The 20492-nt window shown below is 46.0% G+C and overlaps 1 protein-coding gene across 1 annotated transcript in view; it reads right to left on the reverse strand.

Annotated features, from left to right (window-relative positions):
• Nucleotides 1–20492, reverse strand: part of LOC143398582 (EF-hand calcium-binding domain-containing protein 6) — a 96962-nt gene that overhangs the window by 19294 nt on the left and 57176 nt on the right. The window contains exon 10 of the mRNA XM_077109279.1: nucleotides 18031–18179. Coding sequence (XP_076965394.1) covers nucleotides 18031–18179 — 149 coding nt within the window. The remainder of the gene's footprint in view (nucleotides 1–18030; nucleotides 18180–20492) is intronic.

Here is a 20492-nt window from a genome sequence, read left to right on the forward strand (position 1 = left end):
GTGGTGCTGAGGATTGAACCCAGTGCGCCTCACATGTGCTAGGTGAGCACTCTACCACTGAGCCACAACCCCAGCTCCCAGAATGGATTTTTAAAGATTTAAATTTATGCTTTCATAAAAGAGTCACATTTATAACATAATAAACCTAAATTGGAAAGAACATGACCTTTAGCTGGGTGATCAAGGTCACCGTCAATATCGAAAAGTCATACGGATACCAAGCACCTTTGGAGTGATGTGGTGACCATGCACTTCACCTCTGTGGCCTTTCTCACAAAAGACACGCTGCTGCTGTCTAATCAGCCAAATCCCAAAGTAAAGACATTCTTTAAAATCTCTAACCAGTAATCCTCAAAGCCTGCAAGGTCCCTAAACAACCAGATCCTGATTAACTGTCATAATCAAGAGGAGTCTAAGGGCATCCCAAAATGTAATGGGGCATCCCAAAATAATGTCCTACAATAACAACAACAACAAAAGATTTTAGAGAAAAACTGAGGAAATATGAGTAATTTAAGGGCCTTAGTTGACATATATATTAATACTGATTCACTAATCGTGAAAGTGCAGTGATGAAAGATGTTGACAACAATGGAGTCAGCTGAGAGTGCACTGGGACTCCACAGGCGACCTTCACAGTTATTCTGTCAACGTAAAAGATGATGAGAGAATGTTACAAGTAGCATTATGCTGGTACATCTGGCAATAAGATGAAATGGATTATTTTGAAAAACACAAATTACCAAAATGACCCAAAAAGGAGGAGAAAATTTGAATAGATCTATGTTAGTCTTTTCAAAATTTAATTTGTGACTTAAAATATTTCCCCAAAGAAAAGTCCCAGTGCAGTTGGCTTCTCAGGTGAATTCAATTGCATGTTTAATAAATTAATGCCAGTCTGATGGCAGAGTTCAGGAAGAAAACATTTTTTGAGACCAGTGTTACTCTGATCCCAAATCCAGAGATTTTATAAGAAAAGGCACTACTAGGCAAATATCACTCTTGGAAAAACATGCAAAAATATTCTTAACAAAATTTAGCAAGTAAACCCAACAATATATAAAATGGATAATGAGGTACAACCAAGTGAACCTTAATCCTAAGACACAAAGGTTGGTTTAACTTTTGAAAAATCAATGAATGTAATTCACCATATTAGTAGGGTAATGGAGGAAAAACTTATTTATTCATCAAAATTTATTTGGAAAAGTATTTTTAAAAATTCAATATATATTAGCATATAAGGAATAGAAAGAACATTCCTTAAATTAATGAAAGACATCAATCAAAAATCCATCCCAACAGACTGCACAAACCCCAACACAGGAATACGAGAAGTATGAAAAAACAAGACAACGGGATCCTCCTGAAGTTAATAATTCACCTGCAACTGACTCCAAAGACACTGAAGTAGATGAAATGCCAGATTAAGAAATCAAAAGAATGATTAGAAAAATGATCAATAAATTCTGAGAGAACACAGAAAAACAACTAAATGAATTTAGGAAGTATGCAGGATATTAATGAGAATTTAATACAGAGATAGAGATATTGAAATGAAAGCAAGACAGAAATCTTGGAAATGAAAGGCACAATAAATCAAATAGAATGTTCAGTGAAATTCTCTCTAATAGACTATGCAGAAGGCAAATCAAGAGCTGGAAGACAGTGTGGCCTTGAATGGGCCAAATCACATCGTGTGCATGTACAACATGTGGCAGTGACTCCCCCGTCACACACAGTTAGAATGCACCAATAAAACACATGGGTAAGGTACATGAAAGGCCAATGTCACATGGAAACAGGGTCAGTGCCGTTAAATCATCAGCAAACTGCAACTCACACCCGAAGGAGACCCGTCCGCACATCACCAGAACGGAAGACGGAGGCACCTGGCCAGCAGTGGAGCCGTTGGCACCTTCTCACTCCAGGCCAAGGCGCAGGGCAACGCGGGCACTTTGGAGAACAGGCTGATGGTGCCACAAGTGTAAATGAATGCTCGCCACACAATCTGGTGACAGCACCACTAGACATGTGCCCACGAGCCACAGAAACACGTGTCCACACAAGACCTGTTTGTGGGTGTTCCTAGGAGCATCTCCCACGCTGGCCCCAAACCCAAACCAGCCCAACGCCCACCAGCCAGGGCAGGACTAATGGAGAGCAGAGCATGCAACACGAGGGTGAGGCCTGACCGGATGGCCCGGGAGAGGAGGTCAGCCCAACAGCACGTCTGCGGGAACCCACCTCTGATAATGACAGTGACGGGGGCAGGTCAGCGGTGACCAGAGGCCCAGGTTCCCATCGCCAGCACAGCAAAAATGCCTGCTGTCTACACCTGCATGACTGCCAAAGCCCGTTACACTCCCATTTAGAAATGAGTTTATTTTCTATTAAGTACACTTCAATGAAGCTGGGGTAACAGATTTTAAAAGCAGAAGATAGACAAAGAACACGAGCAAACAATTTAGAGAAGTACATCTGACTTTTAAAGAAGAAAACCACACGACCCCAATAGCAATGGGGACATGCAAATCTAAGCGACAGTAAGAAACTGACCTTTGCTTATGAAATCAGTAGGGGTTTTAAACAGCGATATTAAAGGCTGACACGAAGCACCCTCATGAACCTCTCTGTTAACAAAGCATTGTGCGGCCACCAAAAATTCATTTCAAACATTTTTCAGTGACATGATATGAGGATGGCCTTAGGCCTGAGCCTAAGCAACTCCATTTAAAAAACTCCAGTTTGAAACCTGCAGTCTCACCTGGAGCACCTAAAGGAGCCCTCCAGTGTGGCCCTCAGGCACAAACAAGTTACTTCCCCCAACCCTGACAAACTCAGAGTGAAGCCTCTGGCAGGCTCTCCTTCCCGAAAAGAGGGAAAGGCGAGAAGATCAGGGTGGGACCACCAGAACAGATGTTTTAACCCCAGGGTAAATGATGTCACTGAGAAATCCGGTGGTAGCTAATAAGGATTGAAAGTGGGGTCAAGAGTCTCAAAATTTAGTATAAATAATAGAGCTCATGAACGGGGATCCAGCCAGTTGACTCTGATGCCCACGAGCTGGACAGCCTGGTGAGGACCTGGACGGATCCCAACACTTCTCATCGTTTGCTGATCCTCTGCATTTTCTTCACCGCTCTCAAACTCTACAGCCACATCTTGACCCTGGTGAGAGCCCCAACTTCTCCCTATGACCCGCCGTCAGCTCCACCCCAGGAGAAGCCTGCCTTGGTTCCTGATGTGATCACCCTGGTCTGAGTGAGTGTGCACCTGCTGGACTTAGAGCCCAAGACTTGAGACTTTTGACCTGACACTTGAACTTGGCACACAGAGGGAAGTCTGTCTTTAGCCTTCCAAGATTAAGTGTGTTCGCAGTGCTTAGAATTAATTAATCTAGAATTGTTTGCTGTGAATTGATCATGTCTATTGCAGTGCCCAGCATTAAGGATTGTCATTTTTCTTCATTAAAAACCTATAGAGGGGCTGGGGTTGTGGCTCAGTGGCAGAACGCTCGCCTAACATGCACAAGGCACTGGGTTCAATCCTCAGCATCACATAAATGTAAAATAAAAATATTGTTTCCACCTAAAACTTAAGAATAAATATTTTTTTTTTAAAAAAAGACCCTATAGAGTGAAATGGTATTGAGTGATTTGAGTGAATAAGCATTGAAAAGGGCAGAAGCATGTGGACATTCTCTATTTCTCCCCTGGACTGCATAAGTCGCACCTTTTGCCCATGGTGACACATGAAAGTACTCCTGATATAATGTTCTGTGAGAAACAACATAATGTGTACCTCATATGGTCTCATGTGGTACCTCATACCATAGTGTACGTGAATGTGTGTGCATTCACTCACACACACACACATTCTGAAGGAAGTATAAATATCAAAATATTAATAGTAGCCATCTCCAGCTATGACAGCTATGGGTAGATCATTTTTCTTTATGGGTTTCCACTATGTTCCATTTTGAGCACATGTGGCTTTTATAATCAACACAAATAAACCCAATTTATAAAACAGTACATATTTTTACTAGCAAACCCACGAGTAGCCATAACTAACCCAGATCACAAAGAGCCTGCTGAGATTTCACTCCTGACAGCGCCAGCCCCCCAGCACTGCCTCCTGTGGTCACCCCTGCGGGGGGCCGAGCACCGTTCCCCATCCACCTTTCCCTTCCAGGAGTCCAGTGCAGACCCACTGTGGCAAGTGACCCCTCAGCAGAGAGGGAGAAGCAGCGTGCACATGTCCCGCTGTTCCCAAAGTCTCTCCCGTTCCCAGAGGCGGCAGCCGTGGGTCTCGGGCACCAGGGGGGCTGGCAAGGAAGGGGGCAGGGCTCTGGGGGAGGTCTAGGGGGAGGGAGAGGTGGAGGCCCTGGGGCGGACTCTCCCTGCCCAGTCCCTGGAGTCCCCCTCGCTGTCCTCTCCTCTCACTCTCACCAACCTCGTGCCCACTTCTGGACTGGTCTGGTAGCGGATGTCCTGGGGGCTCTAGGAAGATACGCGTAGCCCAAGTGGAAGTGACAGACCTGAAACGGTGCGAGGCCTGCGTGCTGCAGAGTTCCTAGGGACCCGGCGGTCTGCGGCATGTTGGGTGGGAACATCCCCCCAGGTGGGGGTGCCACTGATCACAAAGGAAGAGGCATGGGCTGGAAGAGTGTCCCAGATGGGGGACAATTTGCTCCTGCTGCTCTGATCCATTTGCAGGTAACTCACAAGGTTGCCAAATGTGACCGAGGCGTAGACAGTACCATCAGTTACAGGTGGTCCAGGCTGGAACGCCAACCGCTGTCCCGCGTGGGCCTCTGACCCAGGTGCCCAATGCTACCACAGGCACCTGTGGTGAAGGGAGGCTACGTGGGCCCTTCCAAAAACCTCACAAGGAGCGCCTCACACAGACCCCTAGAGTTGGGACACAGGGCCCTGCCCTCAGCCTGCTGCAGAGGCCTGGACAGTCTGAATGCCTGACCACAAGACAAAAGTGACCGTGAACCCATACCACCTAGGCCAAACAGGGGAGTCACGGAGCTGGATGTGACACTCCGTTACGTGGAAATGGCCCACGAGAGGCCAGGCCCAAGCGGGTCTGAACAAGGCAAAGAGTACATGTGAACGGGCCTGAGACGTCCAAGGCACCTGCTCCTGCCCCCACGGGCTCCCTCCACCCACACCTGCACCTCAGGAAGTTCTTGGTGCTTGAGTGACAAGAAAGATCCGGGCCTGGCTAGCAGATGGCCACCCAACATGCTGCCCCACCTCCCAGGAAAGCCAGTCCTGCCCTCAGGGCCCTGCCCCACCAGGGACCGAGAGCAGTGTGGCCAGAGAGAGGGACCTGCGCATAGAAGGCATGACGCTGTGTGTGGGTTTGCGGGCGGTGACAGCTGGCTGGCTGGCTGGTCAGGGACTCAGGGAGAATGAGATTAAAAGACTGGGGACAGAAAGGCCTGGAAGAGGCCCCCAGTGGATCTCAATCACAGATCTGAAAGAAATGTGCGTCCCATGCAGATGCCCTTGTGTAGTGGCTCCCGACAGGGAGGAAAGTGACTTGTGTTGTCACTCATCACCCCAAGTAACCCAGGGCTGACGTGCAGCCCTTCCAACACAATGAGCATGGCCAGTCACAGGAATGGGGCAGCAGGGCAGGTTGAAATGTGGACTCCTGACCTTGAGCTGAGCTGGTGCTGCCTGCCAACAGCAGAGGCCAGCCTGCGCCTTCCTCTGGGTGGACTGTAGAGTCACCTGGCCAAGGTTACACCAGATCCCTGGTGCAAATCTGCCTCCCCTGCCTGACGTGCGTCTCCACACCCATCACCTGGGGACCTCCAGGATGCTGCCCCGTCTCCCTGACGTCCCGCCGCAGCACAGCTTTCAACCAAGGGACCCCTCTGCCGTGAAGAAGGGTGGTGATGGACTCCATGCACAGGGGCTGGTGGTCCTGCCCCGTCATCTGGAGCTGCTGACTTGACAGATGGCTGCAGGCCTTGCCCCTGACGCAGTCCAGTCCTCCTGTGGGGGAGGGCGCCGAGCCACAGGACACACACTGTGACTTGATCCAGACGCCGTGGCCCAACAGAGACGCACACCAGGACTGAGAAGCTGTGGAAAGGCAGGCTGAGCGCCTCACCAGGGAACGACGCTGCCAGCACCGATGCTGGCAGGGAAGGGGGCACAGAATGGACGGTGAGAGACTGTCCACGGGGGCCTCCCCGATGGGACAGCATGAACTTCGGCAGCTCAGTGCAGGGCGTCTCTGTTTCCCTCCCACCACAGCCTCCTATGGGAAGCCAGCGGTTCAGATCCTGGGCGGGGCAACCGGCCTCTCCAGGGCTCTGAGTGGCTCGAGGCCTTCACTCAAGGGGTGCCGAGGCTCCGACTGGGGACTGTGCTGAGACCATTTTCTGCTCTCTGCTCTGCACAGTGCCCAGGGGCTTCAGCTGGACTCTCACACCCCTGGCTCTCAGCTGGGCTTGGCTGGCACCAGGCACAGCAGGTGGAGGGTGAGAGGCTGAGTTCCTCCCAGCCAGCTCCCTGCAGGCTGCGGCTGGCCGGGCTGGCATTCTCCCACAAAGCCTGTCTGCTGCAGGCCGGGGACCCTCCTCCAGCCACAGCTCTTGTTCCACTCAGGAACTGCCTCCTCTCCTGCCCCTTAAGGCGAAGGAAGTTCTCCTGGCTTCCCCTCCCCCTGGCCCCAAGCTGCTGCCTCTGGTGCTGATTTCACTGCCTCCTGCCTTCACATGGGCCAAAGACCCAAGTGGCACCCATGACTCGGGAGGCTGAGGCAAGAGGATCAGAAACTCAAGCCCCGCCTGGGCAATTAGTAAGACTCGCTCTCAAAATAAAACACAAGAACGACTGGCCATCTGTTTTCTGCCTGGACTCTGGCCAGTGTGTGGCCAGACTAAGATCGCAGTCAGGATGCGGAGCCGTCTGGTGCCCACAGCACCCTCCTGCTTCTCCTCTGAGCCACATCCCCTGGCCCAGCCCTGTCCCCCAAGACCTGTTCTCCATCCCTCCTGTGTCACTGTGCTGCCTTTCCCAGATGTCACGTAAACGGAGAGATCCTAGAGCCCAGGGTCAAAGGGGTTTAGCAATGACTGGAGACATCTCCCAGGGTGCATCCCCTCTCACACATCGGGGCTGAGTGGCTTACTTCTCCTGTCGGCACAGTGCCTGCCAGGCCACCGGGCCACCGGCGTGAAAGGGGAAACCATCAGCAGGAGACGCTTCTGACTGAAGACCAGCTCGCAGGACAGGTGGACAGACACCGCTCCACCAACGTGCCAGATCATTCCATCCTCTCAGCTCTTCCTTAAACTCATTCTTCAGATTTAACACTGGTTTATTTTTAATAGATCTATTTTATAGAAAAGTCTAGACACATTGAAAGGCACTGATGTTATAATGAAGGTCAAGTTAGCTGTGCAATTAAAGCCTAGCATTCATTTACATTTTTTCATTAAATATATATATATATATATTCTATTAAATATATATGAAAGTAGCTTTTAAAGTCTCTATAAGATTATTTAGATCAAGACTTTATGCTTTATTACCAAGTTGTTAGGGATTTTAATTTAACACCTGGATGTTGACTATTAAAGAATAACAAACTCAAATACACACCTATCTTTTTTTTTTTTGTATTATCTACTCTTAAATTGGATAGGAATAATTTCTCAAATCATTCTGCACAGAGGTAGGTTTTGGATTTTATTTTCCTTCCTTCCTTATTCTTCCCCATATTGTTTGCCTTTAGGAAGAAAACTAAACATGTGTTTTCACTTTATTTCTTAAATTCAAATGCAGTGCCTTTGGCTTTTCCCCATGATCCAGTTTTGTGAGTCCTGATATGCTCAGACGCGTGTGGACTCCTGTGCTCAGTGCGCGGTCCCCTCACCCACAGACCTTCTGCTGCCCTTCCCTTGGTTCCTGACCTGGCAAGTCACCGCCCCCTCTCTGCCCGTTGTCTTGCTTCTCCCAGCATGCTGGACGTCGGCGTCCTACTGTGGCAACACTTGAGGCAGCTCCTTTGGCATCTCCGAGGGGACGGCTGTGTGTGACAACGGTCCACACCCTCTTGTGCTGGCCAGCATCTGCTGGATAGTGTGCAGGTCAGGCACCCACCTGAGTTACTGCTGGGCTGCTTCCAGCTTGGGATGATCATGAATAGAGCTGCTATGAATATTTATCATAGATTTTTTTAGTTGTAGTTGGACACAATACCTTTATTTTTATTTGTTTTTATTTTTATGAGGTGCTGAGGATGGAACCCAGCGCTTCGCACGTGCTAGGTGGGCACTCTATTGCTGAGCCACATCTCAGTCCTCATCATAGATTTTTTTTAGTGAACTCTTAAGTTACTAAAAGTCATACAAAATTTGCCCAGCTGTAAACATGGACTCCTCCTGTTAAGTACACGGAAAAGTAACAGACATTAAACCTAAATTTAGATGAATCTCATGATGCTCTTAGTAAAAGGTAGGAAGAAGTTAAGGGTGCCCTCTCCGGGCAGCCCCTGTGTCCCCCCCACCCCACCTGCACATCAGCCTGGCCCACCCAGCCAGGCGACCTCGGCCCCCACTACTTCTACCTCTTGTTCTCATTCCCTGCCTGTTCTTTCCTCGTAGATTCCAGCAGGATCTCCCTATCAGTCCTAAGACCTTAACAACCACCATTTAAATCCAAGAAGTAGGTTACAACCAAGCAACTGTGACAGTATGGGGAACTTAATATATGTATTCTCTAAAAGTATAACAGAAAATAAAAAGGACATTTTAGTACAATGGATGGACCATTAAAGATAGAACCTTACAAAGAAATGTCCTTGGATAGAATTGGAAATACAAATTGGGACAAAATTTAAATAAGAATTTAAGAATGGCAAAGCAGACCCTTCAGGTGATGGAGAGGCAGTTCCTGTGGCTGATGGGGCAGCTCAGCAGAGTCCCATGGACTGGCTGGATCCAGAGAAAAGTCGAAAATCCAGACAGCCTGTCAGATCACATGCACCAGACGGCAGTGATGGCTACCCTGACCCATCTTAACAAACCCCAGAAGCTGTGAAGCAGATAGCCCTGCTCCTACCTGAGGACCTGGGCAAGGTGTTGGTGAACTTTAAGAAGAGCAAGAGAGCCGTCCGCTGCAGGGGCTGGTCTGTGCAGCAGCTGGGCCCCTGTGAGGTGACCCTCAGGCATCTGAATGAGAAGAACTGGGAGAAAACCTGGGAGGCTGTGAGCCGTCTGTGACTCTGCAGCAGGAAAACTGTCCTGGGGGACAGTCCAGCTCGATGGAAAACTGAGGCAGAAGGAGAGGCGAACAGAGCTGCGGCAGCCGGGAGCCCGGCCTGAGTTCTGCGTGGCTGCTCCGACCATGAGCTTGACTTGTCTGCCTCGTGGTCCTGCGCTTTCCCCTGTTGGTCTGGTGATTTCCCCAGACATGGGTCTGTCTCCTCTCAGTTGTGTGGACTTCAGCAAGATATGAGGTACGATTTGGGCACCAAAAGAAGCCACAGAGAAGTAGGCATGAAAGACAAAGAATAAGGGCCACAGAGGGCATGTCTTTTTAATGAGCTTAATGAATGTTAGATACCTTTAAAATAAAACTGTGGAGAAGGAAAGGGTTATTTAATAAATGGTGATGGGAAAACAGATTATCTATTCAGAAAAAAAGTGTTTTCTTTTAATTTAGATACTCAATTTATATTACAATGGGTTAATGGAATTTCTTTTTTTTTACAGAATAAGAGAAGCAAGCAGTACAGAATGGAGTTTATAATCAAGGCTGGGCGAGAATGATGAGTTAATAGATTTTAAACAAGAGAAGACATTCCAAAAACAAAAAAAAAAAAACAAAAAAAAGAAAGATTAATATATTTGATTATATTAAATTATAAACTTCAAAACGATGAGGCATCACATTAAGAAAGAAATAGAAAGCTGAGAGAAATGGCTGCAGCACTTAGAATGCAAAGGGTTATCTTTTAACAATTATCTAATTATAAAAAATTAACCAAAAAAATTAACTCAAAAAACAATCCATTTGAGCCACTGCCAATTAGAGCATGAAAAAAATCCACACCAAGGGAGACACAGTCAGTGCAGGGGCCTGGAAATGTCCAGCCTCTGCATCAGCCCAAAAATATGAATTAAAACAAGGCACTACTGATATCTATCGTCAAAATTTTAAAGCAATGTTAATGTTCAATGCGGGAAGGAACATGAGGCTAGGACATTCGCACGATATCGACTGCAGTCCTTATAAAAATGCACAAGAATGACAAGGAGCCAGCAAGAGGGCAGACTAGGAGGGCAGCCCGGAAGCCCCGGCACCCCCTGTTCTGGTGTGTCGTGTTTCCATTTTTATTTGTGCCACACCCAGGAGTTCAGCAGCATTTGGAGGCCTCAAAGCCCACTCCAAGACTCTGCCAACCCTAGATGATTTTGGCAAAGAGCAGAGGCTAGATATGTTGCAACCAGGAGTTCCAACAGGCTTCAGCCCAGCCTCAAAGCCCACCCCACAGCACCGCGTGGGCAGGGAGTGAGCCTCGCCTGTGCTCCACTGAGCCAAGCACAGCTCCTGTCCATCCCAACCAGAGGCTCCACCTAACCCCGGGGCCCTGCTGCCACCCCACCCAGCTGCATCACTCAAAGAGCAGGAGGAACTTGGGAAAACTCACAAAACATGAAAAGTAAGGCTTATGATCTTGAACAACTAATGGGCCAATGAAAAAATTAAAAGGGAAATTAAAAAATATCTCAGGGCAAATGAAAACAGAAACACAACATACCCAGACTTTCAGATTCAAGAAGAGCAATTCTAAGAGGAAAACCTAGCAACAAAAGCCTATACTTAAGAAAGATTTCAATAAATAACTTATTCTCACCCCTCAGGGAAATAGAAAAAGAAGAACAAATTGAGGCCAATATCAACAGAAAGAAAGAATTAACAAAGATCAAAGAATAAATAAATTAAATAGAGGCTAGAAAACCCATTTTAAAAGATCAATGAGACTAGGGACTGGGGCTGCAGATCAGTGGTAGAGCACTTGCCTTGCAAGTGTGAGGCACTGGGTTCGAGTCTCAGCACCACATAAAAATAAAAGATAAAACTGTTGTGTCCACCTAAAACCAAAAAATATTTTTAAAAAAGATCAATGAAACTAAGAGTTGATTTTTTGAAAATATAAACAAGATAGGCACACTTCAGCTAGACTATGAAAAAAGAGAGGACTCAGTAGGATCAGAAATGAAAGAGGAGACACTGCAAATGATATTACAATTGTACAGAAATTCAAAGGATCGTGAGAATACTATGAACCAAAGAAACTGATTACCTATAAGAAATGGACAAATTCCAGACACATACAACCTACCAAGATCGAATCATGAATCTATAGGACATTTGAACAGACTAATAATGAGTAAGGAGGTCGAATTAGTAATAAAATTCTTTCACCAATAAAAATCCCAGGGTCTGATGGTTTCACTTCTGAATTCTATTAAACATTGAAAGAATTAAATTCTTCTCAAACTCTTTCCAAAAAATTGAGGGGGAAATATTTCCAAACTTCTCTTACAAGGCCAGCAATACCCTGATACCAAAGCCAGTCAAGGACATCACAAGAAAAGAAACCTACAGGCCAATTTCCTTGTTGAACATAAATACACGAAAGTTCTCAAAACAAAAACTGGCAAACTGAATTTAGTAACACATGAAAAGGATCGTTCACTGTGATTAAGAGGGGTTTAACCCCAGATTCAAGGGTTATTCAATATGCTAAAAAAATGGGATACATAGTATTGACAGAATAAAGAATAAAAACCGTGTGATCATTTCTATGAATGCAGAAAAAAAAAACACTTGACAAAATTCAACATCCCTTTATGATTTATTTAAGAAAAAAAACAACACTCAAACAATTAGGTATAAGAAATGTACCTGACCACAATAAAGGCCATATACTCAATGATGAAAAATTGAAACACTTTAAGATTCAGAACAAGGCCAGGATGCCCGCTCCACCACTTTCTTTCAACAGAGTACTGCAAGTTCTTGCCAGAACACTCAGGCAAGAGAAGAACTAAAAAGCATCCAAGTAGGAAGGGGAGAAGCGAAATCGTCACTGTTGGCTGGTGAGATGATCTCATATATGTAAGATCCTGAAGATTTCTCTCCCTCCCTCCCTCCCTGTCTCTCTCTCTCTCTCTCTCTCACACACACACACACACACACACACACACACACACACACAGAGTTAGAAGTAATAAATGAATGCAGCAAAATTGCAGGATACAAAATTAACACACAAAACTCATTATCATTTCATATACTAATAATGACCTATCCAAAAAGGAAATCAAGAAAATAATATAATTTTAATAGATACTAAAAATATTTCAGAATAAATTCAGCCAAGGAGGTGAAAACAATAATATATATATGAAAAAATTGAAGAAAACACAAATAAATGGAAAGATATCCCATGTCCATTGATCAAAGAATTAACATTGTTAAAATATCTGTACTATCCAGAGCAATCTACAGATTCAATCCAATTGCTATGAAAATGTCACTTTTTATAGAAATACAAAAATAACCCTAACATTCATCAGGAACCACAGAAATCTTCAAATAACCAAGGCAATTACAAAGAACAAAACTGGAGGCATTACATTACCTGATTTCAAAGCAATAGTAATCAAAACTGCATGGTCCTAGCATAAAAATAGACTCATCAACCAATGAGACAGGACAGAGGACCCACTAAAGAAGTCACGTGGTTTTGAAAGGAAGGCCAAGCATACAACTGCGGAAAGGATGGTATCTTCCTGGAAAACTGAAAATCCACATGCAGAAGAACAAAAGTGCACCCTATGTCAGACCACATCGAAAAACCAACTCAGAATGGATTAAAGACTCAGTCATAACGTCGGAAATATAGAACTTCTTAAGAAAACAGGGGAGAACTACCCAGCAGTGGGCTGGAGAAAGACTTTTTCTTTCTTTCTGTTTTTTTTAAAATTTGACCCCAAATGTGCAAGCAACAAATGCAAATGTAGGCAAATGGGATTACTTCAAAATAGAAGGTTTCTGTACAGCAAAGAAAACGATCAACAGTGTGAAGAGACAACCCACAGATTGGGAGTCGATATCTGCACACCATGTATTGTTAAGGGATTAATATCCAACATACACTAGGTCCTCAGGCAACTCTGGAGAAAGAAAATAATCTGATCAAAAATATCAAGGAACTGAACAGACTTTTCTCAAAAGACACACAGGGGCTAAGATGTATGAAACGTTGGACATCACCATCGCACCCACACCTCAGAGCGGATCCTGGGAATGGAGCTGTGTGAGCTTTCCATGCGGATCTCCTCGGCCTGTGCCTACAGCTGAGGTGCGCAGGTGAAGAAGGGGAGCCCTGGGCACGCGGAACGGCGAGGTAAAGGAGTCCAGCCATTATGGAAAACTACACGGAGGTCTCTTACGACACTGAAGATAGACTCGCCCTGTGATCCAGCAACCTTGCCTCTGGGTATTTACCCCCCAGAATGTGAGGTTGATCTCTTGAAGATGTTTATCTACATCAAACATGTATTTTGGTGTTTATTTACATCAAGTGTTCAGTGCAGCACTGTTCATAATAGCCAGGTTATGGAATCCCCATGTATCCATCAGGGGAGGATGGATAAAGAAACCAAGCCATATCACACATGGGATACTATTTAGCCTTTAAAAGGAAGGAAATTATGTCATTCATGACAACGTGGATGGGACTGGAGAACATTATGCTTTAGAGAAATAAGCCAGGCACAGGAAGACAAGTACCACAGCTTCTCCTTGCAAATGGAGGCTAAAACAGTCACCTCACCAGAGCACAGAGTCAAATGATGTTACCAGAGACTGCGGGGAGGGGAACAGAAGTGCTCAATTAGCAGAAATAATCAGCAGATTTTAGCTTTGAGAGAGATTGCGTAGCATGCCAATTAGATTAGATATTATAGTGCAGTATCACACATTCCAAAGTCACTGGGAGTACATCTCAAATATCCCATTACAGAGATGTTTAGTATTTTGGAGATGGATATGCTAATTACCTTGACTTAATTATTCCACATTGTATGCACAAATCATAACACTGCTTTGTACTCCATAAATACATACAACTATAACTTGCTAACTTGTTAACTTTACAATGAAAAATAAAATTCAAAAATAGAAAAAAATATTCAGAAGTATGCAGCATGGAAATCCAGTCTGAAGAAAAAGTACCCTCCAAAGGAAAAAGGAAAGTGCCTGGACCTCTCCGCGGCAAGGGCGGTGACCCCAGGGCTCCTCACCAGGACCCCGCCTGCCTCTGCACCTGAACCTTGTACCTTTTGGGGCCAAGCCCCAGAATGCCACCTGTGGGCTTGTCCTTAGAGCCAGTGGCCCGCTGCTGGGGCTGCTCCCACAGAGCTTCTGGTGACTGCTTCTCCTGATGCCCCATTTTTCCTGGAGGCCTCCTCAGACCACGCCGTCTGGAGCACTTCCTGGGATGACCATTGTGGATCCCACGGATTCTCCCGCGCCCGATCCCCGTGCATGCTTCATGCCATTATTTACATGCTTACTTACAGCAGGTCCCCCCACAGCAGGCAAAGCTCTTTAGGAGCACGTTTTTCTTATTCCTCACGGAGCCTCAGAGTGCAGCACACTCCCTGGTGTACAGTGAGCACTCAGGAATTGTGCTGGTCAACTGAACAAGAACATGCAAAACTAAAAACCACCCAGAGACCCCAATGACAATGACATGGTGCCAGGTAAGTGCACGAAGAGGCAGGGAGATGGTCAGGTTGAGGACTGGGTACCTGCAACGCTTGACTCCAGAACACTTCCAGATCATGGGTCTCACATTCTGGAACATTCGCACACATACATGATAAGCGACTAGAGAGGACCCAGGTCTAACACAATGTCCGTGAAGGCCTCCTGCGTGCCTTTGACAACATCCTCAGCGTGTCTGTGCTTGACTTGACTTGTCATGTCAGCACTCAACAGGTTCTGGATTTTAGAGCATTTCAGAATTTGGATTTTCGGATCATATGCTCAAGCAGTTCGTAATTCAGTGACACCTGGGTGTCTACTCTGCAGTTGTTTCTTGTGCCTGGTTCCATTGGGAATTCTGGGTAGATGTAAAAAAGGGACTCGGAGGGCCGTGGGCAACAGCAGGGCCACTGTGAGCCCCATGCACTTGCTCTCCACACCCATCATATCTGTCACTCTGGCGCAGAACTGTTTGTCTTTTATTTCTGCATTTTTTGCAACTACCATAAATAGACTCAGTAAATGATAGATGAATGAAATTTTATATATCTATTAAAATTATAACTCTGAAGACCATAAAGCCATATGAAAAATGTCTGTTTTTTAAAAATTTCTGTTTTTTATTTTTAAAATCACAATGTAAAAACTGTAAGTGTACCTTGATTACAAATATGTGAAAATTATTTATGTACATGGTTAAAAAATGATGAAAAAATGCAGAATAACCAAAATAGTTTGCTATTAAGGTGGATGGTTTTTATTTTATTATTACTATTAAATTATTATTTGCATATTGAAAATGAAATAAGAAGAAATGTCTTTATGACTTTTAGCTATCCAAGAGAGTAATTTTTTAAAATCTTCGTTTGCTAACTGGACATGGGAATGTTTAATCCTAAAACTGAACTGTGCTTTTTGCTCTAGAAGTCACAGTGTTGGACACGCAGGGTGCTGTTGAGGGCCACAGCCGAGTCGGGATGACGCATGGCATTTTTGCCAGAAGTAGTGGTTGAGAGGTGACGCCAGCGAGTTCTTGCGGAGTTCTCCTCGAGTTCCAGTTGAGCTCTCGCGGGGATTCCCGGAGAGTTCCCATTGGTTGGGGAAGTGCTGGAGGAGGGATATTTCCGGCTGCTGGTTCCTGGAGGAGCCGCGTGGCATTCGGGAGAATTCCCGGGGAGCGCGTGTGGAGTGTGCTGGTGGAGTTCAGAAATAAAGTTTGTTTCGGCTTCAGTGGCTCGTGATTTGTGCCCAGCCAGACTGTGGCAGGGTACCATCCCGGAGGCCCAATGTTCTCAGAGTGGACCCGCTGCCTGCTTAATGCTGTTTTCCTCCCCTGCCCACAGGCCTTTCTTTCCTAGGTTACCCCAAGGAATCCACCCTTGCCCAGAGCTACACAGGACAAGCTTTCCATTAGCTTCTACCCTACTTCCCCTGAGAGAAGGTTCCCTGTCTCCCTGGACAGACAACCAGGTAAACTGGAGTATTCCCCACACGGACTTGGGTCTATATATACCGTTTTTTTCTAAGTCAGGCCAATCAAACACACAAGCTCAACATTTGATTACCAACTGAAAGAAACCAGGGACCCTTGGGAAAAGGCTGATTCCAGGTGTACGGCAAGAGATGTACAAGAGAACCCGGGGCATTGCTTTCTCTCCAGAAAGCAAGAGAGCTATCCAAGACTATTAGAGTCAATAACAGGACTCAGAAACCAACATGAAAAAGCGCCCCCTGGCCAAGACAGGGCAACCAAGTATTAGTAAGAATAACCTGTAATGAATTGAAACCATCAAATATACTCAAATTCATGAACTCATAATGATTATTATGAATCAGCACCCACTGCTCATTCCAGAGGACGCTGGGAGCCAGCTGATGATGTTAAAAAGCAGCCACTGAAGGGACAGGACCAAGTATGGCTGCCCTTCCCATGCCAACTGTGCTTGGGGTTGTCACGTGGTTGGAGAAGAGAATTTCATCACAGAAGTGTTTCAACTAATGACAGAAGAAGAAATGATAGACACAGAACAATTCCACTTCACAGTCACTAGGTACAACTGCTGTGGTCCCAGGTAAGATGGACCATAGACAGTGGCTGCTATTTTAGTCAGTTTTTCATTTCAAAAGACCTGAGAAGAACAATCTAGAGGAGGAAAGTTTATTTGGTTCACAGTTTCAGACGTCTCTGTGCACAGACAGACAACTCCATTGCTCTGAGCCCAAGGTGAGGCAAAGCATCATGGCAGAAGAAAATCAGCTCAGGACACGGCAAAGGGGATAAAATATAAAGCCCAGAGGCACCCTCCCAGTGACCCACCTCCTCCAGCCACACCCACCTGCCTACTATTACTGTCTACTTAATCTGTATCCGTGGATTAATCCACTAATCAGGTTAAGGCTCACATAACCAATTCACCTGTGAAAATTCTGGCGCTGTCTCGCACATGAGCTTTTGGAGGACATGTCTCAACCATAAGAGCTGCTGGTATTACAGAAAGAAACAATCAGTCAATACCAGCTTGCCATCAGCTCCAAGGTATTCCTGCCCAAGGCAGAAAGCACAAACACAGACATGGGCTGCAGATGGACAGCCTCAGGGCAGGTATTGGGGGAAAGGGACAGGAGCACAAGAAAGGTCACCATGGGTTGCAATAGTCAACCCATTTCCTTACACCCAGATTATGAACAATCCAGATTACTTCTAAAATGACCGGAGAGGAGGCCTAGAGGTTATAAGAGGACTGTGGTGGATGGGCCAGTGGCAATGTGCTGGCTGGATACGGATTCTGACTCGCATGAGCTGTAGGAGAGAACACAGGACAGGCGGTCACACTGAACCCGGGGTTTATGACAGCAGTGCTAATTCCACTGGATATAAGAGTAGGATTTTGCCTTGGTTTTACAAAGAACTCATATCTTTCGAGTCACATATGGAAATATGATATCTGATGTTTGCTTCAGAAACATCTGAGATTGGAAACAATAAGCAGGGACACAGTGAAGTGACAGGCCAGGACCCAGGAACTGTCGAAGCTGGGGATGGGTCTGCGAGTGGATTCGTTACATTATTCTCTTTACTTGTGTATGTGTTTGAAATTTTCAATAATAAAAAGCCTAAAACACTAATAAAAAATAAATGAAGCTCTTCCTTATTCTCACAGTTGACGTTTGGGGGAAGAAACTGTCAAGGAAACAACAGAACTCTTACCTTTTCATTAGCTGGAGGAAAATTCTTCTTGGTAACCAGTACACAAAGGTGTCAAGGACGACCTTTAGGTAATTCAGAGAGATGTAGCCACTTTTGGAGGGGTCCCCGGCACTGAGGGCTTTTTCAACCTTCTCATAGGACTTGGAAAACTGTGATGAATTAAAATCAGAGAGTGGCATTCATAAAAATCAACTTCAGGGAGCTACTTAGCCATTTTATTTTTACCAAAACCACTTTACATTTCCCTCTCCAAAAAAAAAAAAAAGAAAGAAAGAAAGAAAGAAAGAGAAAACTGATCAAAAAGGTTACTGTGGCATGCACTGAACTTAAAATGATTAATTGATGAGCTCACTACAAAACATCCCCAGTCACAGCTGCTCAATTGACAAGGCAGACAAGCTTCTCAGGGAAAAACAGCAGAGACAATACATCTACCTCAACTTCAGCACTGAAAATACTTGGTGCATCTGCCAATTTGATACATCTCTGTTAATATACTGCAAGCGGTTCCCCACTGTGAGCCCACTAAGCTCCTAAGTCAGGCCAATCAAACACGCAACCTCAACATTTGATTAAAAATAGAAGCTGCTTTTACAGTAAGGGAAGTTATTAATGTAAGGATTGCACAGACACAGTGTACACTGGACATTTCTTAAATTGAGCTTTTAAATAAGAATTACCAAGCATGCGTGAATGCTCTTGGCTTTGGGATTCTTAAAACAGCCAAGTAGGCTGACCAGTGGTTTCTAGAAGAACACTGAAGATTGGTTTTATTTCCAAAGGTTTTCCTGCTGTTTATTATTGAGTAATAATAATATGCTCCAACATTTTCAACCCTTCTGCTTTATCTGTATTCAATTTTTCCTGCTAACTGGGATAAGAAGATTAAAGAACTAACACAACCAGGGGGCTGGGGCTCAGCAGTAGTGCATTTGCCTGGCTCGTGTGAGGCCCTGGGTTCATTTATCAGTACCGAGTATAATAAATAGAAAAATAAAGATCTAACAACAACAACAACAACAAATAACAACCAACAATCTAGTGTAAAAGGTGACTTTCTGGGGCATCCAAGATGGCGGCTAGAGGGAGGGAGCATTCTATGTCGCTCCAGGACCTGGGATTCCAATCGTGGGGATACTGTTTCTCTGCGAGTGATCAGAGGACCCTTGACAGGTGCTCCCCTGCAGGAACCACAGCCGCCTGCTGTGCAGGTCTCCAGCCCTCAGGTCAGCGCAGGACCCGGCTGCTCACCCACGCTGGTCCTCCAGGTGCCCGAGTAAGACCAGCGGCTTCAGCACCCGCGCTGGACTCCTGGCCGCATACCCGCACAGGAACTCTTGCCCACCACTCACATGTGGACCCCCATCTACCACCATGGGGCTCCTCTGGTCGCCTCCATCTTGGGACACTGCAACCACTGCCATTGTCCCCTTCACACAGTAGCCTGGCACCTGGGGACATTGCACAAGGTCTGGAGACCGCCACCAGCCACAACACTGCACGCCACAGAGCTGCATCTCTGAACATGCCACCCACCACCACCGTCCAGCCCCAACCAACCCAACACCCTATTTCAGAAAGCAGCCACCTCCATCTTGGGACAGCTTCGTCACCATCTTTAGTTGGGGCGACTCCCAACTTGGGACACCAGGTGAAGCTTGGAAGCAATATCAAGTCCCCAGCTGCCCCCTCTCCCCCGCAGCCGCTAACTGGCCCATGCTTGCCTGGCCCTGAACTGCCCAACACAAACAGCTCTCTGACAGGTACGCGGCCCCCAGAGCGCAGCCCACAAGACCTCCAGAGAGAGAGGTTCCCGCTGGGAAGTAGAAAGGGAGAGTGAGTGAGGTACAGTCTAGAGACTAGAGACCAGGTCAGCAGGCGAGATAAGGAGGTAAGACCAGGTGTCCACGTCACACGAGCAGCCCCAAAGGAGATCCTCGGGGTGCAGTCCCCCATGGGGAAGGGCAAGTGCTATGCTACCCAACCTCCAGGAGCTCCGCCCCAAGACCAACCCTCCCACCTGATAACGCTCCCCATCCTGAGGGTGCAGATACCAGCCAACCACAGACAGCCCACCTACTGGACCAGAGGGAAGCAGGAAAGACACTGACCCCCAACAAAAACAACCCTCTATCTTCCTTGGAGATTTTCCCCCTCTCTTCTCCCACCCTCACATCCCCTACATTTGTGAAACCAGGTACTTCATGGATTAGGCTACTGAGGACTGGGACGTCTGAATAGTATATCACAGTGCTGTGTATGTTCATTTATCTCCTATTTTTACACTTTCTATTTTTCCTAATTTTTATGTTTGTTATACTCTATTGTCTTCCCACTTACTTATCTCCCCAAATCACTTTCTCTCTTTTCTCCTGCTACTAACCAACTTCTTTAGATTCCTCTTTCATCTTCCTAAGATCTAGTAACTTTGTATCACCACCTCCTCCCCTCAACATCTCATC

This window comes from Callospermophilus lateralis, chromosome 4 (genome assembly GCF_048772815.1).
Source record: "Callospermophilus lateralis isolate mCalLat2 chromosome 4, mCalLat2.hap1, whole genome shotgun sequence".
NCBI classification, from domain to species: Eukaryota; Metazoa; Chordata; class Mammalia; order Rodentia; family Sciuridae; genus Callospermophilus; species Callospermophilus lateralis.